Genomic DNA, 19,754 nt, shown 5'->3' with positions numbered 1-19,754 from the left:
AGTTACTTTGTAGGCATCGCTCTATGCGCCAAACGTACTGGTGCTTCTGTCGGTGACATCACATAAGAGTGGGACGTCCTTCCCAGTAAACAAGAGTTGCACGGATGCATAACATGTCGCCTGTGAACCAATGATTTAGTAAATCTTTAATTTGGTGCAGATTAAATGTTGGTGATGGGTTTCTGTAGATGCTCATCAATAACAATCGCTCCAGCTGTCATGCATTACTGCAGACTGCTTGCTGCAGTATTTTTTTTTTACGATGACATCATCCCCTCAGCACCCTTCGAGTGAGGGGACACCACGTGGTTACTGGTGGGAGATGCAACTAATAACGATGCTCGAGTAAAACATATTTTTCTAATTCTAAATAACTGATCCCGTCGAGACTTTTAAAAAAAGAGGGGGAAAATCCCCTGCGGGTTTATTATTGTGACTCTCGAGTCTATTTTGATTTCACTGAGCCTTTTAACAGCATGCAACGAGAAACGTGGCCTGTGATTGGTCCGCGTCGGGGGGATACTCGCCAGCCAGCCAATGGTCGCGCCCGGCAGATCCAGGTGGTAAATCCTGATCCAGGATCGGATCTCCTCTGTCTCTCTACCCTCTCTCTCTCTCTCCCTCATAGTGTTTTCCAGCCTCCCTCCGCTGCTTCTCTCGCCGCCATTGAAGCTCCGTCAGCTCGGTGTTTGGGAAAAAAAGAGAAGCAAGAGGCTGGAGGAAATTACAAAAGGATAACAAAAGAGAAAAATATGATTTAAAGCGTCAGAAGCGGCCGGGACCAGGGGTTAGGGGGGGTTCTTCTTCTTCTTCCTCCTCCTCCGCGGTATGTATGGACCTTCAAGTGGCAACTGATCGGCGCCCCCCCGGAGAAGAAGAAGTAAATATGCGGCGGGTGTAGTGAGCGAGAGGAGCCTGAGTCCCGGGGTCTCTGCGGTGCTGGTGGCGGCGGGCAGAGGGGGCGAGACAGCTCCGGTGGCGGGCAGGGGGGTGGAAGAGCACCGTTTGTCTTTTGGAAGTAAACACAGCGAGGCAAGCGAAGGTGAGGCTGCTTTCCACCACCCGTCCCCCGGCTGGAGATGACACCGGGCCCGTCGAGCGGTTGCGGTCGGGCGGCGGGAGGAGGGAGGAGGGGGGGGAGAGAGAGAGACAGCCCAAACATGATCCGGTCACCGGGCTAACGGTTGTCATGTAACTGCTAGCTCGCCCCTGTTAGCTCTGTTTACACACGAATTAGCATGTGCGGTGGCTAGCTTGTTAGGGAAAAAGTAAAACATTGCTGCTCGTGAACTCCAGAAGCTGATTTCTTTCTTTATTTCCGCTGAATGTGTTTGATTTTAGAACACGAGTGTAACGTGGGTACTGCTCTTCACGTTGCTGTATTGTTTTGTTAGCTTTGCCCCCGAGCCCCTGCTCCTGTCTCTCGGTAATGTGTTGAATTTCTCACGGTGTGTTGGTAAACTTGGAGGCGTGGTGTAAACACAGCGCTCCTCCGTGAGAGCTGCAGTCATTTTTGGATCTCTCCATCTGTGTCAGTCTCCATGGTATGTACAATAACATTGATCGGAGTTCAGCACACGAGTTTGCGTATCATTCACTTTTCATGTGCAGGTAAGAGGCTTCTTGGGGGGAATCCAATTCCAGTGCATCAGAAAGTGTCTTAACCAGTCACGCGCCGCCCTGCCTGGTGTCCGGTTTCATCTGCCCTTGTCTCTTGTTACCCTGCTCGGGCTGTAGGACACGTTTCCCCACTGCATGTGTTTTTTAAACCCAGTGTCAGGTGTTTGCCATTGTTGCACTCTTCTTCTCGGTTTCTTTCTGGCTCTCTGCACTCCGCTGCCTGCGAGCTGTAGCTGCAGATAAGTGCCAGACCGATAGTACACAGCACTGTAGATTATCCCAAGTGTCTGTCAGTGAGCGTCCCAATGGCTGTGTGGCACAGATGGCTCCAATAGAGAGTGCTTTGTCTGAGGTTTGTGTAATGATGCGCTGTCGGAGAGATTTATCTCTAAAAACTTGGAAAGTTAAGCTCTTTTCAGTTGTGCCTTTGAGCTACATGACATACCCCCCCCCCCCCACACACACACTGATAATTTAGTGTAGTCAAGTGGAATATTTATGTGACATAACCAACGTAAATTTAGCTAAACTTCCCTGTATTTTTTGTTTTTGCAAACTAGTGCTTGCTGTGTGATCTCCTCGAGAGTGGATCTGCCGAGCTGTGAGCCCCTCTGAACGGCAGGAAGTCCCCTTCAGCAGCGGTGCGACGATGACCGAGCTGCTTGCCAAGTGGGCCTGTGAATACTGCACATACGAGAACTGGCAGTCAGCCATCAAGTGCACCATGTGCCGAGCTCAGAGGCCCAGCGGGGGTGCTATCATTACTGAGGAACCGTTCAAGAGCAGCCCAGCTCTGGATGCTAGTCTGCACCAGTGGGACCCTGCAGGACTCAGCAACAGCCCACCCCAGGGGGGCTCCAGCTTACTAATTTGTCCAGACTCCAGTGCTCGACCCCGTGTTCGCATTGCTGATGTACCTGAGACAAGTAGCAAGTGGTCATGCCACATTTGTACTTACCTGAACTGGCCTCGGGCCATCCGTTGCACCCAGTGCCTCTGCCAGAGGCTTCACGCTCAACAACAACAACATAGGCAACATGCCATCCACCAAGGACATCATACCCAGCAGCCACGCAGCCCCACAGAGTCACCCCAGACCTCAGGCTCTGGATTCCGTCCTGCTCCCTTGGCCACAACTACAGACCCCTGTGAGGAATATAATGACCGTAACAGGCTTAACACTCACGTACAGCACTGGACCTGCACTGCCTGCAGTTGCGAGAACTGGGCCAAGGCACAAAAGTGTGTGATGTGCAACCACCCCAGAGCAAATAGTCTGCTAACTGAACCCATCGAACTGGCATCAAAGCTCGAGAGCCAACAACCTCCCACAAAACTTAATGAACATGGCAGGGACAACAGGAGGGGTGTTGCTGGGCACATGGTGGGGCAGGGAATAGGCAGCGTGGTAGGTGGGGTGGGCGGTTGTAGCAGCAGCCAAAGAAGATCTCCACCGACCTCGAAACGGGAGTCGGAGATGAACATGGACTTTCAGAGGATTGAATTGGAGTCAGGGGCAGGGATTGGCAGACAAGAGGAGCTGGAGGTGGATTTCAAAAAACTGAAGCAGATAAAGAACAGGATGAGAAGGACTGACTGGCTCTTCCTCAATGCCTGTGTTGGTGAGTCTCAAGAATATATGATTTTGTTGAAGCATATTTTACTGGTTTCCATCGCATTTTGTTTAATGATTTTGGTGATGAGAGAAGTCAGTGATTTAAGGCAGGCCAACATCATGAAATGGGCTTTTACAGAATCTGCAAGAATGACCGATATAGTTTTACTCTCTACAAGGTAATTTCTGCTATGAGTTTTTATTGCCAAGTCCAGATGATTCAGAATCGCATAATACTGCTGATATACTATATGGTAAGAAATCCTTTGCATTCAGCTTGTGTAAAACTAAAAGCTGAAAGTGTCCGGCCTCCCGCACTATCGACTGCTGAATGTGGAGTGGGAGGGAGGATGAACATTTTAAGAAAAACTAGTGATTGCTTTTTATCCAGGCTCCTCTCCAACACCGCTGTCTCACTCTTTCTCTCGTCTTTACCATGACTACTGAGTTTGTTCAGCACACCCACTCGGCCTTTCTGTCTCTGTGGAAAATAATCTTTCAGTGTTACACAGACAGCAGAAATTTGACAATCACCCATGTATCTGATATTGCAGTGATAAATAGTTCGTTTTTTTTTTTTATTGGGTCTGAATTTCAAAGAAATATCTCTGTAGATTTGCTTCTGGTCTGACGCAGCATCTCTTCATGTGACGGGGTGAATTCCCTCTTCTCTTGGCTGCTTGTCCCCTCGAGGCCAAGTCTCATGTCTGATGGTGGGCGGGTGTAATTTCTTTAAGCAAGTGTTCACTCGTTGTGTTTCCATTCCATTGTTCCTTTATGGAATTAATATCTAAGCCACAGCTGAAATCTTTGCCTCTTTACCACTATGCTCAGTACATCTACTTTAGATTCAGCCAATCCACTTGATCTATCACTTAGGGAAAAAAATGATCATTACAGTTTTGAGAACGAAAGTTGACATATGTGTATATATGTTTGTTTTTTTTGTCTTACAAACACTTCAAAAATCAATAAATATTACATTTACTCTCTTAAAACATGACGAGCATAAAATATCCACATTCAAGGAGATGAAGCCAGACAATTTTCGCTTGATAAATCCCTTGAATGAATAATCAATAACAGATTGATGGAGAAGTTGTCTCAGCACCAGTCTGGATGTTTTGGGAAAAAAAGGTTCAACATTGCATTTTGCAAATAAACCCACAACGCAATGCCATAGATGACAGACACTCAATTTACACTAATAGCTCACCACATCTGTCAGCAGCAAGTCAAGAAGGACATTTTTTATCTCAGGCTACACTACCTGTTAGTTTTAAATATAATTTATCTTACTAATGTTTACGTCTGCCGTCTGCACTTCTCCATTCTAACTCCATTTTAGTTTGAAGCTGTGTTCTAGTATGAAAAGAAATATGTGAATAGTGACGTGATTCGCTTTTCCAGGTGTATTATATGAGTATTACTGATACAGAACTATAGCCCTTGTGTGGGTTCAGTTTTGAGACACTTACACAAATTGAAACAAAGGAGTGAGGATGTAGCTTCGATTTAATTAAGTTAAATTATGTCTGGAACATTGAGTGAGTGAACGTGGTGTGACCATACTGCAGTTTCAGAGGATAAAGGCAGGGAGCAGGGCTCAGTTGCTTGGTGGGTTTCCCTCTCATTGACACATAGACGTCAGTGTTTGTAAACAGTGGCTCCATCGTTCCGCTTGACGCTCCAGTTTCCTAAGGGACCTTCTGCACTAAAAATAGCACGACCCATGCAGCACAAGTCAAATATAATCAGCTCTTTGGCAACAGCCACAATCTTCGCCCCGGCATCGTGGACGACCCCAGACTGACTGCCTAAGCTAGACTCTTGTTGCTACATGTGGTGCGTTCGTGTTGGCATTTCTGTCTTCAGCCCTTGACAAGTCATCACAATCTAATCCTGTTTAAGAGGTTATAAACAGATCTGTGATTGTTTACAGAGGACGGCCTTTCATGGTGTATCATGCTCTGCAGAGGTTTCTCTCAGGAACCTTAAACTGCTTTAAGAGAGAGTAGCTTAATGCTTTGCCCTCGAGATTCCTGAAGCTTGACACTATGGACTGTTTGAGGAATGTGGTGAGCCACACGTTTAGTTTTTGACTTGTCATGCAGGTCAGTCTGAAAGTGCCCACTTGTCTGTATTTGTGCAGATTTATTGGCTCATTGTCCAATCTTGTAACGATTACTGAGGGTATATAACAGGCAAATAACAGGGGCTTAAATGTTCTTCACCATTCTACACTCTCCTGCCACAAATAATATATTATAAGGAACTTTTACCTTTTTCTTGGATAACACAATTCCGCAATTTGATAGCGTTTATACTCTTTTGTTCAGATGGGGCAGGAGCCTTACTTATCACATGAGGGCTATAGTTTGGGAAATGTCCTGGATAGGTTATCAATCCATTACAGTGATAATAAACATGGGTAGACTCACAATCCCTCATACTCCTGAATATCTTCATCCAATGCAATTCTAAGCCTCCATTGCTCCTGATTCAAGAATGTGAAAGGAAACAGGAGCCCGGTCAAAGGAAGCCCACGTGAACAGAAACACAGGGGGAATGTATAAACACTAAACAATCCTACGTGTCCTACTTTCTGTAAGGGGACTGGACTACCTAGGGCTGAGTGATCTGGGCAAAACACATCATATCTCTGTATTGTTATTCTTTAGTTTCTGTATAGACTGGTAACAGATCCCGTCATGCTCGAGTGGACATACTCCTAAAACTATTGAAGACGCATATGAACTATTTCACTACTCTATCTAGTTACAGCTATTCAGCTCCATTTGTTAACATGCAGTAGCTGGATAAAGCCTACCCCCCTTTATGAAACACAATTTAAAGACATAATTTGTAACAATTCTCCGTTAAATTGTCTAAAAACGAATTGACCTATGTTATTTATTTTGTTGACTTGTGACTTATATTATCAGATAGGTTTCCAGCAATATTCCAACAATAACTAAACACTGTTAAAACATAGCACATGGCTTTCTCCATCTCTGCTATGACTACGTATGATGAAGGAAAAACGCACTGCTAGCCAGTTAGCCATTTAGCTAGTCATCTTCTGCTGTTTGTATTGGTCATTCATAATGGATCATGATTATTCATTGCCCTTTGCTGCGTAAGATGAACAGAACTCTAATACATCAATCATTTAATATCATTTAACGTGTTTTGCACCTGAGTTGCTTATATTTTCATCTGAGATGGAGGTGAAGGAAAACTGATGAAAATGTCAAAACGCTGTATTGCATAATGCTGGAAATCTGTTCAGTAGTTCTTGAGCCTGCTGACTAACAAACAAACCAATGTACAAAAGAATAGGGATGAAAACATAAGCTCCTAGCCAGATGCAATTAGAGACCCCTAATGTATATAAAAAAGTACTCCTTGGAATTAGATAAGGACTAAGAGAGAGTAACCCTCATATGGTTTATTGCGTATTGGTTTATGATGTATTACCCATTGCAGTTGCTAGTTGAGCAATAGAGACAGTTTTTTTTCCCACATTGATAGAGGCGTCCACTCTACCTGATTAAAAGAAAAGAAACATGTTCTGTGTGGAGGCAAGAAAAGACCAGCACCACTTCTCCTGATTCTCTTTCATCAGTCGGTCTTAAAGTGTTCGGCTGTTTGCATATTTGTACCCTTTGTGTTTCCTAAAGGTTCCGTGAGTACAGTACTGAGTGCACGGCCACAGACACACCCACGCTAATGGAGTGCTTTGTGGAAAGTGGTTGTGATCCCTCTCCATCGCACTGCACTGCCATTGTGCAGTTTCTCCCTCCGTCTCTTAACTCTGCTAGCCAGCTCCACATGGCACAGCGAGTCCTTCCACCCACTCCATGTCTCCCTCGCTCTCGGTCTCACTCTCCCACAGATTATGCAGCTGAGCATTGTGTGTGGTCCTTTGACACAAGAACAAAAGCTCAACAGTGTTTAATGCTGCCAAATGTACGAGAGAATACTACATGGCCGTTACACTGTATATGCTAGAAATGGAAAGAGGAATTGAGTGCAACTGTGTCACGTTGAAATTCATGATCACTTTGAGAATTTATTTAGCTCTGTTGAAATAACATACTCGTCCAAATGGTTTATTGTCCTCAATAACTCTGGTTATATCTCGCTCTGTCGGTGGTTTCACCCCATCACCACATTTCTTGTTTTGAGTTGAATACACACCCATCCACATTTCATAGCTAGCTGAAATTTTTTCTGTGTGTGCTATTGCTTTGGATTATGAGTTAAACTAAAAATACATCCATCCTGGAGCCTCTCACGATACTGCTGCACTCACACACCCCATTCACTTCACCTCGTGGTTTTCTCAAACTACACGACATTAAAACACAGTGTTGATGGGAAATGAGGGGACTTTTCTGAGCATCAAATTTGAAAGGTATCATATATTAGCGTATAAGACTGTAAGACTGTGGGCTATTGTATGTTTTCTGCTGCACTCAGTCAAATATATTTCTACTATTTGACGGTCTTGTCCAAACAGATTATTTATTTTGCATCTGTGAGTAAGTAGCAGCAGCAGTCGTGGTTAATATTTGCACATTGGGCCAAAAAAGGCAAAGAAAAGGAAACACCTGCATCTATCTGATCAAACGCAACCTTCAACCCTCACGCTAAGATCTGAGCCTGAAGATAAAGGAGGCAGAAAATAACTGACAGATTACAAAGTGGCCCCCTATTGTCTTTTCCCCCTCCACTTATAAGTCTTAGAGCTGTTCCCTCCGTGACATGAGATGAAGCACATTTTGATCTCTCCCATTTTGTACTCGTTGGTTCAGCACAGAATGTTCCCTGCACAAGCTCTAAGGAGAATCTGTCGAGCCACGATTTGAGTTAACCTCACTCATCAACGTAATTTCTTTTTTGATTTGTTCACCAAGCACAGTCGGTTCAGGTACATGATGCAATCAAAAGGAAACTGAAATGGCTGTAATTTCGTTATCAGATTTAAATCCTTGTGCTGTTGAATGTGTTTGAAGCTCTCGGTAAAAGCACCACTTAAAACTGTGAACTTGTGTTGACTTCTAATTAAACCCTGACTGATTTATCAGATTGTAGATAAAAAATGAGCCTTTAACAGACATATTGGTATCGTCATTTATGTTTGATAAAATGAAACCTTTTATTTTCTAGAATAAACAATGAAAAATAATCTTTGCTACATGTATTTACATAAAAAAATATATGTTGGTTATTCATGGTTTATAGTTAAAAGGTCAAATGGAAAAACTTCAGTTACATTTCTTTGACATAAGGGTAAAATTATATATTAGGAATCCTTGCCAATGTCTGAAATTCTTTACTCCCTAATATTGATATCACCACTAGACACCCACACTCCATCCTTGTCAGGCTCTACTCCTGATTAAAACCAAAGTATTACTTCTTTGTTCAGTCTGTGCGCTGTTTAATTGGTTCTAAGTTAAATGTCTTCTATTTAAAAGCATCAAAAGAAAGAACCTTCACTTTAATGTAGTTTATCAATGTGACCTTTTTCCTCCTCGCTCTTTGTCCGACAGGTGTGGTGGAAGGGGACCTGGCGGCTGTGGAGGCCTACAAGTCATCAGGAGGTGACATTGCACGACAGCTAACATCAGACGAGGTGCGCTTATTAAATCGGTCCTCTGCATTTGATGACGGCTTCACGCTGGTTCACCTGGCCATCCGCTTCCAGAGGCAGGACATGCTGGCTGTGCTACTCACGGAGGTCAGTAGAGACGGAAGAATCACTTGTGTGTCATTCTGTACAACAGAATTTAGTCACATAAAGTTTGTTAGATATACAAAATATTCAATAGAATCAAGTTCTGGTACGATTACAGCGATGCTTGTTTATGAGTCTGAGTCTTTGTCGGCGTTAATGCAGCTTTTTCTTGAGAAGTCTGATCTCAACATCCAATGAGATCAGACGACAGGAGGCACAAGGGCAGAGAGTTTGTAGAGAGGGAAGAGGCTGGAAGTCGCCCACACACTCATCTCTTTGCTTCATTTTCTATCAAACACACAGAGACAGATTTATATATGATAACTTCAATAGACTAGTAATGATTTCGTGTTGTTGGTTATTTATATATATTTTTTGTTATGTCTGCATCAAGGAGGCACATGTCTGGGTGCTGAGTTTGATCGCAGCTCGCTTGCCGTCAGCACTGGGATCCCAGATTATCTGCATATACACCTCGCCTCCCACACTCAGTCACTGTCCCAGTTTCTTTTCTGAGGGGGTCAGTGAGAAGCCGCTGTACCCTAAAACACTGAAACACTTATTTTCATCCTCTTGTCCTCGAGGCAACTTAGATTAGATCAGTGACAAGATAAGTATCATTAGTTCCAATCACAGAGTGGCCTACGGAAGAACACGCAAAAATAATGGGTTTTCCAATATATTTCAAGTAAGCCTTTTCTTGAAGAAAACATCTTTGGCTTTGGATAGTTTACAACTGCCAAATGTGTATTATCCGTTTGAATGCATCTGCACCAGTGACGTTCAGCGGCCAAAGGCTTTAGGTTTTCATCTGTTCCATTCTTACTGACACAATATCTAATAAAATGCCTTTTGGGGATTTCTTTGGCACAGACATTGAGTTGGACTCTAGGATGAATCTTAAAAACACTTTAAGAGAATCCTTCCACATTTGATGTGAAGGTTTCTTTAGACTAATGGATTAACTTAGTACATGTGGGTGGTCAAAGGTCAAGGTCACGGTGGCCTCATGAGTGGGAAAAAGTGTGTAGACTGAAACTGCACTGGCTGGCAGAGGCATACAACCACAGGGCTTTTATTGTAGTTATTCAAATGTTTTTAAATACTCAGCCACTGTCTCATATACTCTGCATATTTACACAGAGATTATATTGCTTCTCCTCTCCATTTCTACAGGTGTCCCAACAGGCAGCCAAGTGTATTCCAGCCATGGTGTGTCCGGAGCTAACGGAGCAGATCCGTCGTGAGGTCGCTGCCTCTCTTCACCAGCGCAAGGGAGACTTTACCTGCTATTTCCTCACGGACCTGGTGACCTTCACCCTGCCTGCAGGTCAGCAACCCCCACAAAATAAACAAATATGGCCAGAACAACAACTTTTAATAATAATAATAATAATAATAATTCTGTATAAGGGGAAAGTTAAACTCTGTAGCTGAAGAAACCCAGCCGGTCTTGCCAAGTGTGTGATAGAACACTTGTTTAGTTTACTTGTGGTGTGTGAAATTACTTGTTGTTCAGTTGCTGAGGGGACATAATGCTATGGTTGTCCTCCACTGCCAGAAGACGGCGGCCACTTCTGGCTCACTGTTGGAGTATTGTTTTTTGCATACAGAGTGTACAAGCCCACCGGCGGTGCACGTCTCTTGTTCATCACAATGCTATATTAAGGTTTTTCTGCCAATTTCATTCTTTGAAATTACATCCATTCAGGGCTATTTCTGTTGAATTTCATTTTGTGGAATGGCTATTATGGTTCAGTCTTTTGCCAGTAGCTAAGCTAAGGATTTTTTAGTCATGCCGAGTGTTCAGAACAATGCCGACCTTGGCTCCCGTCCACTATAGAAAGCCATTCTGTTCAGTTCCACAAAGTCAATGCATTCATTTAGTTAAGCCAAAGAATGAGCCACTGTGTTGACAAGAGCTCCGAACATGCAGTGACTATTGTGGAAGGAACAAAAACATGGTGGCTTGAGTTGAAATGAGCCAGATCCGGAAAAAAAACATTGCATGAATGAATTCATCTAATAAAATACGACCTTCTCTTCACCTGTGTCTCCTCTGATAACCCCCCTTTCTTTTGACTTGTTTTTCTTTTTAGACATTGAAGACTTGCCACCAGCAGTTCAGGAAAAACTGTTTGATGAGGTGCTGGACCGAGACGTACAAAAAGGTGAAATCTCCTCCCTGTAAACTTCAGCACTTAACACGTCTCAAATGCTGTGTTTACATATTCATGCAACTACTTTGTGAGAGAGAGAGAAACCAGATCCAAGGTGGTCTGGCAGCTTGGCAAACACAGGGAGCCCCCTACAAACGGTTTACTATAACAGGAAGGCAGCCAAGTATTGGCAGTGTTGTATTACTCTTGTTTTGCCTGCCAGCTTGTCACTTTGCCAGAGGGTCTCTTCTTTATCGTTCGTACCAGTTGCATCTCCCCTAATAAGCCCAATTGAGTTTTAGGGATTTCTCTGATCCCCCCCTGAATGATTGTACTTCCTCTCAGCACACACACACACTTGCAGGCATGCATAAATAATATAAAAACACACTTTTAAAAGGCATCACTTTTCTGCTACAAAATGATTCTTAAGTGCTGCTTATTCGTGGGTCCTGTTTAGACATCCCAGTGTTTTTAATGCTGAAGCAGCTCAGCTCAAGGTCCTCAATGTGTGTGTGCTTGGACTTAAGTGAGGAGTATTGGCGGAAACATGAAATGCACAAGTGAATAGAAAACCTTGTCTCCTTGTTAAGGGATTAAAACGAGACCAGATAACGCTGCTTGAAACCTGATGACCTGGCCATTGTAAACCCTTCAGCTTTCTTTAGCATGCATGGTGTGAATGCAGAATAAAAACACATTAGTCATGCACAGTGTCACACGTGTAGCGACAATGCTAGCTGCGTTGCATCTTTGTGTTAAATACTCAGTGCACGAAAACACAAAACTTCTTGATCTTGTTTTGTTGTTTTTACGAACTTAAAAAGCTGCTAAATAAATCGCTCCACAGCTGAACAAAGGGTCATTTGTACATTTCAAACTCATGGTCCCAGCAGGAAAATACTGTGTGTTCTTCCCCGACAGAGCTCATTTGTCTCACTGCTCGGCCACTCCCAAAGCTCCAAGTCCCAAACAATCTGATAAAGGGCTTACATCATAGTTCAAACAAGTTTCTATTTACAAATGACTGTAAATACATTGAAATGGACGTCTGCTTGTCTAAACATAATGTAGAAGGCTGGATAGAATACAGGTTTAGTTTTCCTGTGAACGTTGCAACACATTAAGACGTATCTGTATATGTTCTCAGTCCTCTGGCGCTGTGCTGTACATGCTGATCTATTCAGCTGCTGTTATGTCAAATCTATTTTTACAGGTGTGAGGGGTAATTCATACTCTAACAGTCCTTTCACATGATATCACCTGTCTAGCAACCTGAACAAATATCCGACCTGGCCTCTATGCAACCCCAGACCCCCCTCACTTGAATTCATTGGCACAAGGTGTTCACTTTGAGAGGTTTTATCTTTTTAAGGAGAGATGAAACACTCAACATTCCCTCTCCCTCTTGTTTAGAACTTGAAGAGGAGTCTCCCATCATCAACTGGTCCCTGGAGCTCGGGACGAGGTTGGACAGTCGGCTCTATGCCCTGTGGAACCGCACGGCCGGGGACTGTCTGCTTGACTCCGTGCTGCAGGCCACATGGGGCATCTACGACAAGGACTCGGTGCTTCGCAAGACCCTCCATGACAGCCTGCACGACTGTTCCCACTGGTGAGGCCTGCAGAGCGAGGAGTTGAGCTTATAGTTTATAGTAAACAATCTGTGAACAGTTTGGCGTGCTGATTTTAATCTTCTCTATACATCTGTGTTTAGTAGAATGAAATACAAAATAAGGGTTTGCAACCGGTGCTGCTAAGTTGGGGGTTACTGCTTTTCAGGAATATGATATGAGGAGTATGATTTTGATAAACCGAGACCGCAACCTGGGTAAAAATATGAATATACTGGATTTTTCTCTACATTTAATGCAGACTGCGTATTTTAAAATAAATCCTTGATGAATGCAGCACTGTCTAAAGTTATTTTTGCAGTAAAATGTTGGTTTAAACATTTGAATATAGCTCCAGAATCCAGTGTGGATGTCGGCTCATGCAGAGACTTCACCCTTTGAACTGGAAACTTTTAGTTTTTAAAGTTAAAAGACTCGAAAGCCCGAGCTTTGTTCTGCATCAACAAAACAACCCAGTGTCTCTATCTTGTCTGTTTCTAAGAAGCTGTGGACTTTTCAGTGAGGATATTACTATTTTGCTAAAATGAGTAATTACCAGTCACACTTATCTTTAAAAGAGATGGAGGAGTTCAGTGCAGAGCAGTCACGCCCACATTTCTGCACAGAGAGGTAGAAAATGTCCTAAACAAAATGGTGTGTCTGTGTGTGTCTGCAGGTTTTACACCCGCTGGAAGGAGTGGGAGTCGTGGTATTCTCAGAGCTTCGGCCTGCACTTCTCACTGCGGGAGGAACAGTGGCAGGAAGACTGGGCTTTCATCCTCTCCTTGGCCAGTCAGGTATGTGCACATGAAAGAAAACACAGATTGAAATGGAGGAGAGGAGACTGATGTGCTTTAAAATGTGACACACTAATGATGTATGAATTATGCAAGAAGCTTTACTGAGCTTACAACACTATACTTATTCTGTAATGCCGTCTGAAAGTGCCTCCTGGTTGTCGTCTGCACTTCCCTGCCTCTCACTGCTCCGTGTGACCTCAGAGACTGAGTATTTGGGTGGGTTGTTATTACATGAGGGTGTGAAAGCGCAGTAATTGTGTGTTTCGAGCTTTAACACTTGGGAGTAAACTGAGGTAACTTGTGGGAATGTGTGGCGACGGCTTTCTAACAGTTTTTTTTTTACCTTTTGTGTCTTGTTATTATTTCTTTACAGCCAGGATCCAGCTTGGAGCAGACCCACATTTTTGTTCTTGCACACATTCTTCGTCGGCCCATTATCGTCTACGGAGTGAAGTATTACAAAAGTTTCCGTGGCGAGACGCTGGGGTACACCCGTTTTCAAGGTGAGCAGTTCACTGACTGACAATGTTTTGATTATGTGTCGAGAAATATCCAGTGCAGTTCCGTTCCAGTGGGCGTAGAAGGATGAGACTTCCTCTGTGAAATAGCTGCAGCCTACATGTGTCTACATAGCTGACATAACTGAAATAACTGACATAACTGACCCTGTGATCTGTCAGTAATTGCTGTTTACGAAATGCATCGGCCCAGTGTCTGTCAGGGGGATTTCAGGACCGTGGGACTGAAAATACCAGTTGAAAGCGAAACAAGTCCTCCTCCTTTGTCACGGCAGAACATTTATACGTGTGTTGATGCAGGAGAATGTTCCACACACACATCCAGAGCCACTTGAACATATGTAAACCATCAGAACCCAGAGTCAAACAATCCTATGGTCCACCTTTACTGCCAGCAGTAAAAACAGTCTGGATTCAATTTGCCTTCCGAGTGAAGTCGTACAGAGGATGATGAAAGCGCTGTGCGAGGGCCAACTGCCTGTGGTAGAGCCCTGACTGATGGAACCCGGGATTTACTTTTGCCAGGAGCCAATGTAAAACACCCAGTGCATATGGGCGCCTATAGAGAGGGAGGGGAGTTAAGTGGTGACCAAGTGAACCCAGTAAAAACACAATGGTTACTGGGAGAGGAGAGTAACTTCTCGGAGGCGTCACTGTCGAGGTGTCAGTTACAGAGTGTTCATGAGGTGAGAGCTGCTCTGTTTATGACAGAGGAGAATAAACATGTGACAAACGCTGTCTCATGTTTAGTGTTTAACCAGTATCTCATTGTGTAGTTATGGCTGAGTGGCAGAAAGTAATATAATAAACATCATTTAAGTACTATACTTAAATCTAGGACACTTTTACATTTATTCTAATTAGTAAAATAAAATATGATGCAGTGTTGCTACTTGAAATGCAGAGAATAAAGAGCAGTGCCTTTTAAAATGAATACATTGAAAAGCTCCAGAACCTCAAACACTCAAGGAGACTGATATTAATCATGAGACTAGGAGAAAGATGAACAAAGTTAAATGAACTCTTTATCTCTCATTCTGAAACATCCATGCTGATTTCTGCTCCTAAAATCAAACCATTATGAGTAGTATGAGTTTCTTATCGGCCCAATACATATGACTAATGTCTGTTTATTTATCATTTATCAGCACAGTGTGGTTTGTAGTAACAAAACAACATGAACAAATGCACACACAAATAAAAACTTTCCAATCAAAGAAGTACAACATATAAAAAAAAAAAAGCATAAGAAACTTGCAGAATGTCAAGACATTTTCTTTCAAAGTTTTTTCTGCTGATTGTGCTGATTATCTTCTAACAAATACCCTCGCAGTTTGCCCTCCACAGCAGCAGGTGGTGCTATGAGTCAGTTTAAACATGCTCGGAGGTTGATGAGAGCAGATTGGGAAGTCACTGCTCATTTTGCTGGATTTGTTTGAACGTTTTATAAAACTAAACCTGCTCAGTGTGTAAAGCTCTTAGTTCAACACAACTGGAAAACTGGTCTCCAACAATATGTTGCACAACAAAGACACATTGATACAAACACATACAACCAATAGTGGACATCACTTCCATTCACCTGAATCTAAACACACCCTGTCCTCCTCTCCCTCCAGGCGTGTACCTGCCTCTCCTGTGGGAGCAGAGCTTCTGCTGGAAGAGCCCCATCGCTCTGGGCTACACTCGTGGCCACTTCTCGGCGCTGGTGGCCATGGAGAACGACGGCTTTGACAATCGCGGCGCGGGCGCCAACCTCAACACGGACGACGACGTGACCGTCACCTTCCTGCCGCTGGTCGACAGCGAGAGGAAGCTGCTTCACATTCACTTCCTCTCGGCGCAGGAAGTAAGCACCTGGTCCTCTTCAAAATACATTTTTGCTTGATGATGATAATTGATGTTGTGAGCATGAAACCTGTTTAACTGAAAGCTGCTCTGCACCGACACCAGTTTAACCCTCTGAAAAGTCAGTTTCTGGATCAATAATGTTTATGTTAATTTATCAAAATGTGATTTAAAATCATTCCTAAATTGTTTTCTTTTTTATTTATTAAAGTTTGACTCACACAACCTTTAGCTCAGGTTGTACTAACTGATGTAAAGTCATTGAATTTGCTCTGAGGAAGACACTGGCAGAACATTTCTATTAAAGAGATTCAGCAGACGTAAATAACATCCTGGATGTAGAGGAGTGATGTGTGGCGCCCTCTGATGGTCCTGTCTGTCTCCTGTCCTGTTAGATGGGGAATGAGGAGCAGCAGGAGAAGCTGCTGAGGGAGTGGCTGGACTGCTGCGTGACCGACGGGGGCGTCCTGGTGGCTCTTCAGAAGAGCTCGCGCCGCCGCAACCACCCGCTCGTCACCCAGATGGTGGAGAAGTGGCTGGACGGCTACCGGCAGATCCGGCCCTGCGCCTCTTTGTCTGACGGCGAAGAGGAGGAGGAGGATGAGGACGAGTGATTAAGCTGAGGCGGGGGGGGGGGGGGGGGGGGGGGGGGGGTGCAGGACTCATCGCCCTCCTCTCTCTCTCTCTTTAGTTTTTTTTCTTTTCTGACACGGACAAACTGTGAAAGCCTTCAGGAGCGACCTCCACCTTTCACCGGAGACTCTGCTGCTCCGCTGGCACTCGCAGGCGTTCAGACACGGAACGTTCAACTCAGACGAACTCCCCCGCCGAGGAACACGCGAGTCGGGGGGGCAGAGGAAAAAGGTTTACACATGCAGATGACCTTTTGATTTGTTTTTGAGTTTCAAAGGAAAAAAGGAAAACTTTATCCATAGATGTAAATGCATGTGGTTGTTTAAAATAAAAAGAGTATAAGGAAATATACCAGCATTGATTCAAATCAAACACTTTATATCCGTTTAGTATGGGCACTGACAAAAAGCACACTTCCAAATTTATTTTATGAGGTTTTTAATTTGTTTTCCAGTCGAGAATGTGTCGACCGGTTTAGCGTTTTGTGTGTTTGTGTTTTTTTTCCTTCAGAACGGGCAGGGACGAAGCCAATATCATGATCCTTAGAGAAGCAGAGGTTGTGTAATAATAAATGACTTTAATTCTTATTACTAAGCACTGCACATTTATGAAATCATTTCTATATGAATACAGTATCATTGCTTGAACTAAGGTGGTCGTATGAAGCTCTTGAAAAGGGAGATTTTAGTTTTTTCCCCATGACGAGTCAGATCTCACTAAGGTTTAGCACACAGAACATTCATGTTGGATCTTTGGTTTACTGTTTTTCAGACTGACTGAACTGAGAAGTGTGTGTGTGTGAGCGCGAGAGAGAGAGTGAGTGTGTGTGAGAGCGCGAGTGTGTGTGGGTTTTTCTTCTCTGGACTTACTCTACATATTTATTGTTTGGAAACTTATTTGAGCTTTTCTGTATATTTTTTTCTTTCTTCTCCTTTGTGGTTTTTATTAATTATATTCTCTGAATCTTGATGAAGACATGTTGCACACAAACACTGTTGCTGTGAGGAAAGAACCAACCGTGACCATCAGTGGAACGTTTACTTCTGTTGTTGCGTGTGATTTAGTACCTCATTTGTTTTGCCTCAAATCTGGTGCTCTTGTTTTTTTGTTTCTTTTGGGGGGGGGGGGGTTTCAAACCCAGAGTCACACTTTGTGTCCCTGTCGTCTCCCACTTCCTCTTTTGTCCGTTGTTTCCTTATCAGCGTTTGTCGTCACCCTCACGGTACACGTCCGTTCCCCTCCCTGTCTCACGCCTGCTCGTCGTCATCACCTGAAAACATCTTAAAGTTTTTCATCCGGGTTCTCGTGAGATCACATCGTACAAAACCAAAGCTGACAGAAGAAAAACCAACAAAACAAAACGAGTTTTCGTTCCTTTCTCTTTTTCTTTTGCTGTGAATGTTTTGCATTTCTTTGTTTCTTTCATTGCGCACTGTAACCTCGTCTGTGTTTCATCCGACTCATACATGTTTTGAGCATCACCTGTATGTTGCTTTATATTTATGCAATAGTTGCAGTTGTGACTATGACGGTTTGTGGATTTAGGCCTGACTTCACTATACGGAGTGTAACGCAAAGAACAGGTAAAATACGGAAAAAAATAAAGGAAACCTTTTTGAATGTCCAACTAAACTGTTTCCTGTCCGAGATTCTTCAGGTTTATGCTCTTTTTTTAAATGTGTTCAAATCAGAATCACAGAATACAGCACGCGCTCCTCTGAAGAACGTTTCTAAGTTCAAGAGTTCAGAATTCTCTGTACAAAAGGGTCATTGAGACAATTTATATAACTTTATTTTGAAGGGTCCTAAATGTAAAATAAGTAGTCTGGAGTTGTAGTCTACAGTGAAAATCTCTGGATCACAGGTAACGGGTGGAAACGTCCTTTTACTTATTAAGTTTACATCTGTGAAACAAAAAAATCAAGATCATCAATTACTAATGTAACATTTTCCAAAATACTTTTTCCATCTATTTATAGATTATTTTCTTATATCCATGAGAATTTGATTTCTAAAAAATGATCACTAATCATATTTAAGAGACCAGGTCTTGTCTGTGGTTTTCTTTAGTGAACACAAAGCAGCTCAGCAGCAGAGCCGAGCTGCAAACAAACCAGTTGAGTTTTGATCTTTTCTTTGTGAGCAGCGACATTAAGATTCGTTCAGAGTCCGGCCTCCGATTTCCTCTCCCTCCTTCCAGCTTCTGTCTCCAGCGACTCCTGAGGGAAATAGTTGGGCTCTTTTTCTCTTCTGCAACACGAGAGCGGTTTCACGTGGGAGAGTCACAACAGTGAGATTAAAGAAACTGAGGCTGGTGGGACGAGCTGCTGAGTCCTTTTACAAACAAGTAATCAAGTGATCCACTATAAATAGATGTGTGATGTTACTATTACTCATTGAAACTGTAGATCACAGCAGCTTCTTCTGCTCAGACATGGGAAGTCGTGGAGGTGAAAGTGAAGATTTCAGCCGTTTCCATCCAAAAGTTGACTCTTCACTCGCTTGGTGCTGAACCTGGACCTGACACACACCGTTTCAGATTCCCCGTCACTCCTCCAACAATTATCTCTGATTCATTTACTTCTAGAAAAAAATGATGCTGCTTGTAGCCTCCAAAACATTTTTCTAGTTTCCTCTGGAACCTGGGGGACACTGCAAACAGTAACCACTAATTCAGACTTTTAATGATAACACACATTGGCTGAAAGAGAAATTTGTAACACTCAAGCATTATGTTCATCGCATTTCTCAAATTCTCTTCTAGAGGAAAGACTGCGAAGCGTCCAGGGGGAAAGAAAAAACCCACAAACGTTCCACGGAGCCGATCGTCAATCAGAACAGCGAGTTTTATTTATTGTTTCCAGCTGCACCGTTAACTATATGTTCACCTTGTACAAGAAACAAATACAAATACTCACACTAAAAACCAAACAATCTGCTAGCAGCCGTCTGTGTCTATGGCGGCGGAGCTAAAGGGACGGATGTGGCTGCTGTTCTCCGAGAGCCACAGCTGGCTTTCATCAGAGCAGGACAACAAACAGAGAAAAGAAAGTAGAAGGAGAAACTATACGGAGGGAAAGGGGTGGGGGGGGGGGGGGGTCGCTCACATGAGACTATGATTATAAGAACATTTAACAAGGCAATACAAATCTAACAGGACTGAAAACCTCGAACATCAAAAAACATATATTTGATATATAAA

At 43.3% G+C, this 19,754-nt stretch overlaps 1 protein-coding gene across 4 annotated transcripts; it reads left to right on the top strand.

The window, feature by feature from the left end:
• The first annotated feature begins 543 nt into the window (after positions 1–543).
• Positions 544–16,561, top strand: zranb1b (zinc finger, RAN-binding domain containing 1b). Of its 4 annotated transcripts, none has more exons than XM_053436147.1 (10): positions 544–1,042; positions 2,181–3,242; positions 8,797–8,984; positions 10,158–10,311; positions 11,081–11,152; positions 12,557–12,755; positions 13,430–13,550; positions 13,927–14,056; positions 15,691–15,920; positions 16,315–16,561. In XM_053436147.1, the coding sequence occupies exons 2-10, from the start codon at positions 2,270–2,272 to the stop codon at positions 16,531–16,533; spliced, it is 2,286 nt and encodes a 761-aa protein (XP_053292122.1). In that variant the 5' UTR covers positions 544–1,042; positions 2,181–2,269; the 3' UTR covers positions 16,534–16,561. The 4 variants fall into 4 exon arrangements, with proteins under 4 accessions (XP_053292122.1, XP_053292124.1, XP_053292123.1 ...); XM_053436149.1 differs by lacking the exon at positions 544–1,042 and adding an exon at positions 1,102–1,544; XM_053436148.1 differs by lacking the exon at positions 544–1,042 and adding an exon at positions 1,102–1,611.
• Positions 16,562–19,754: the final 3,193 nt, after the last annotated feature.

This window comes from Pleuronectes platessa, chromosome 12, assembly GCF_947347685.1.
Source record: "Pleuronectes platessa chromosome 12, fPlePla1.1, whole genome shotgun sequence".
In the NCBI taxonomy this organism is placed as follows: Eukaryota; Metazoa; Chordata; class Actinopteri; order Pleuronectiformes; family Pleuronectidae; genus Pleuronectes; species Pleuronectes platessa.
This window is presented reverse-complemented; position numbering and strand designations above follow the sequence as displayed.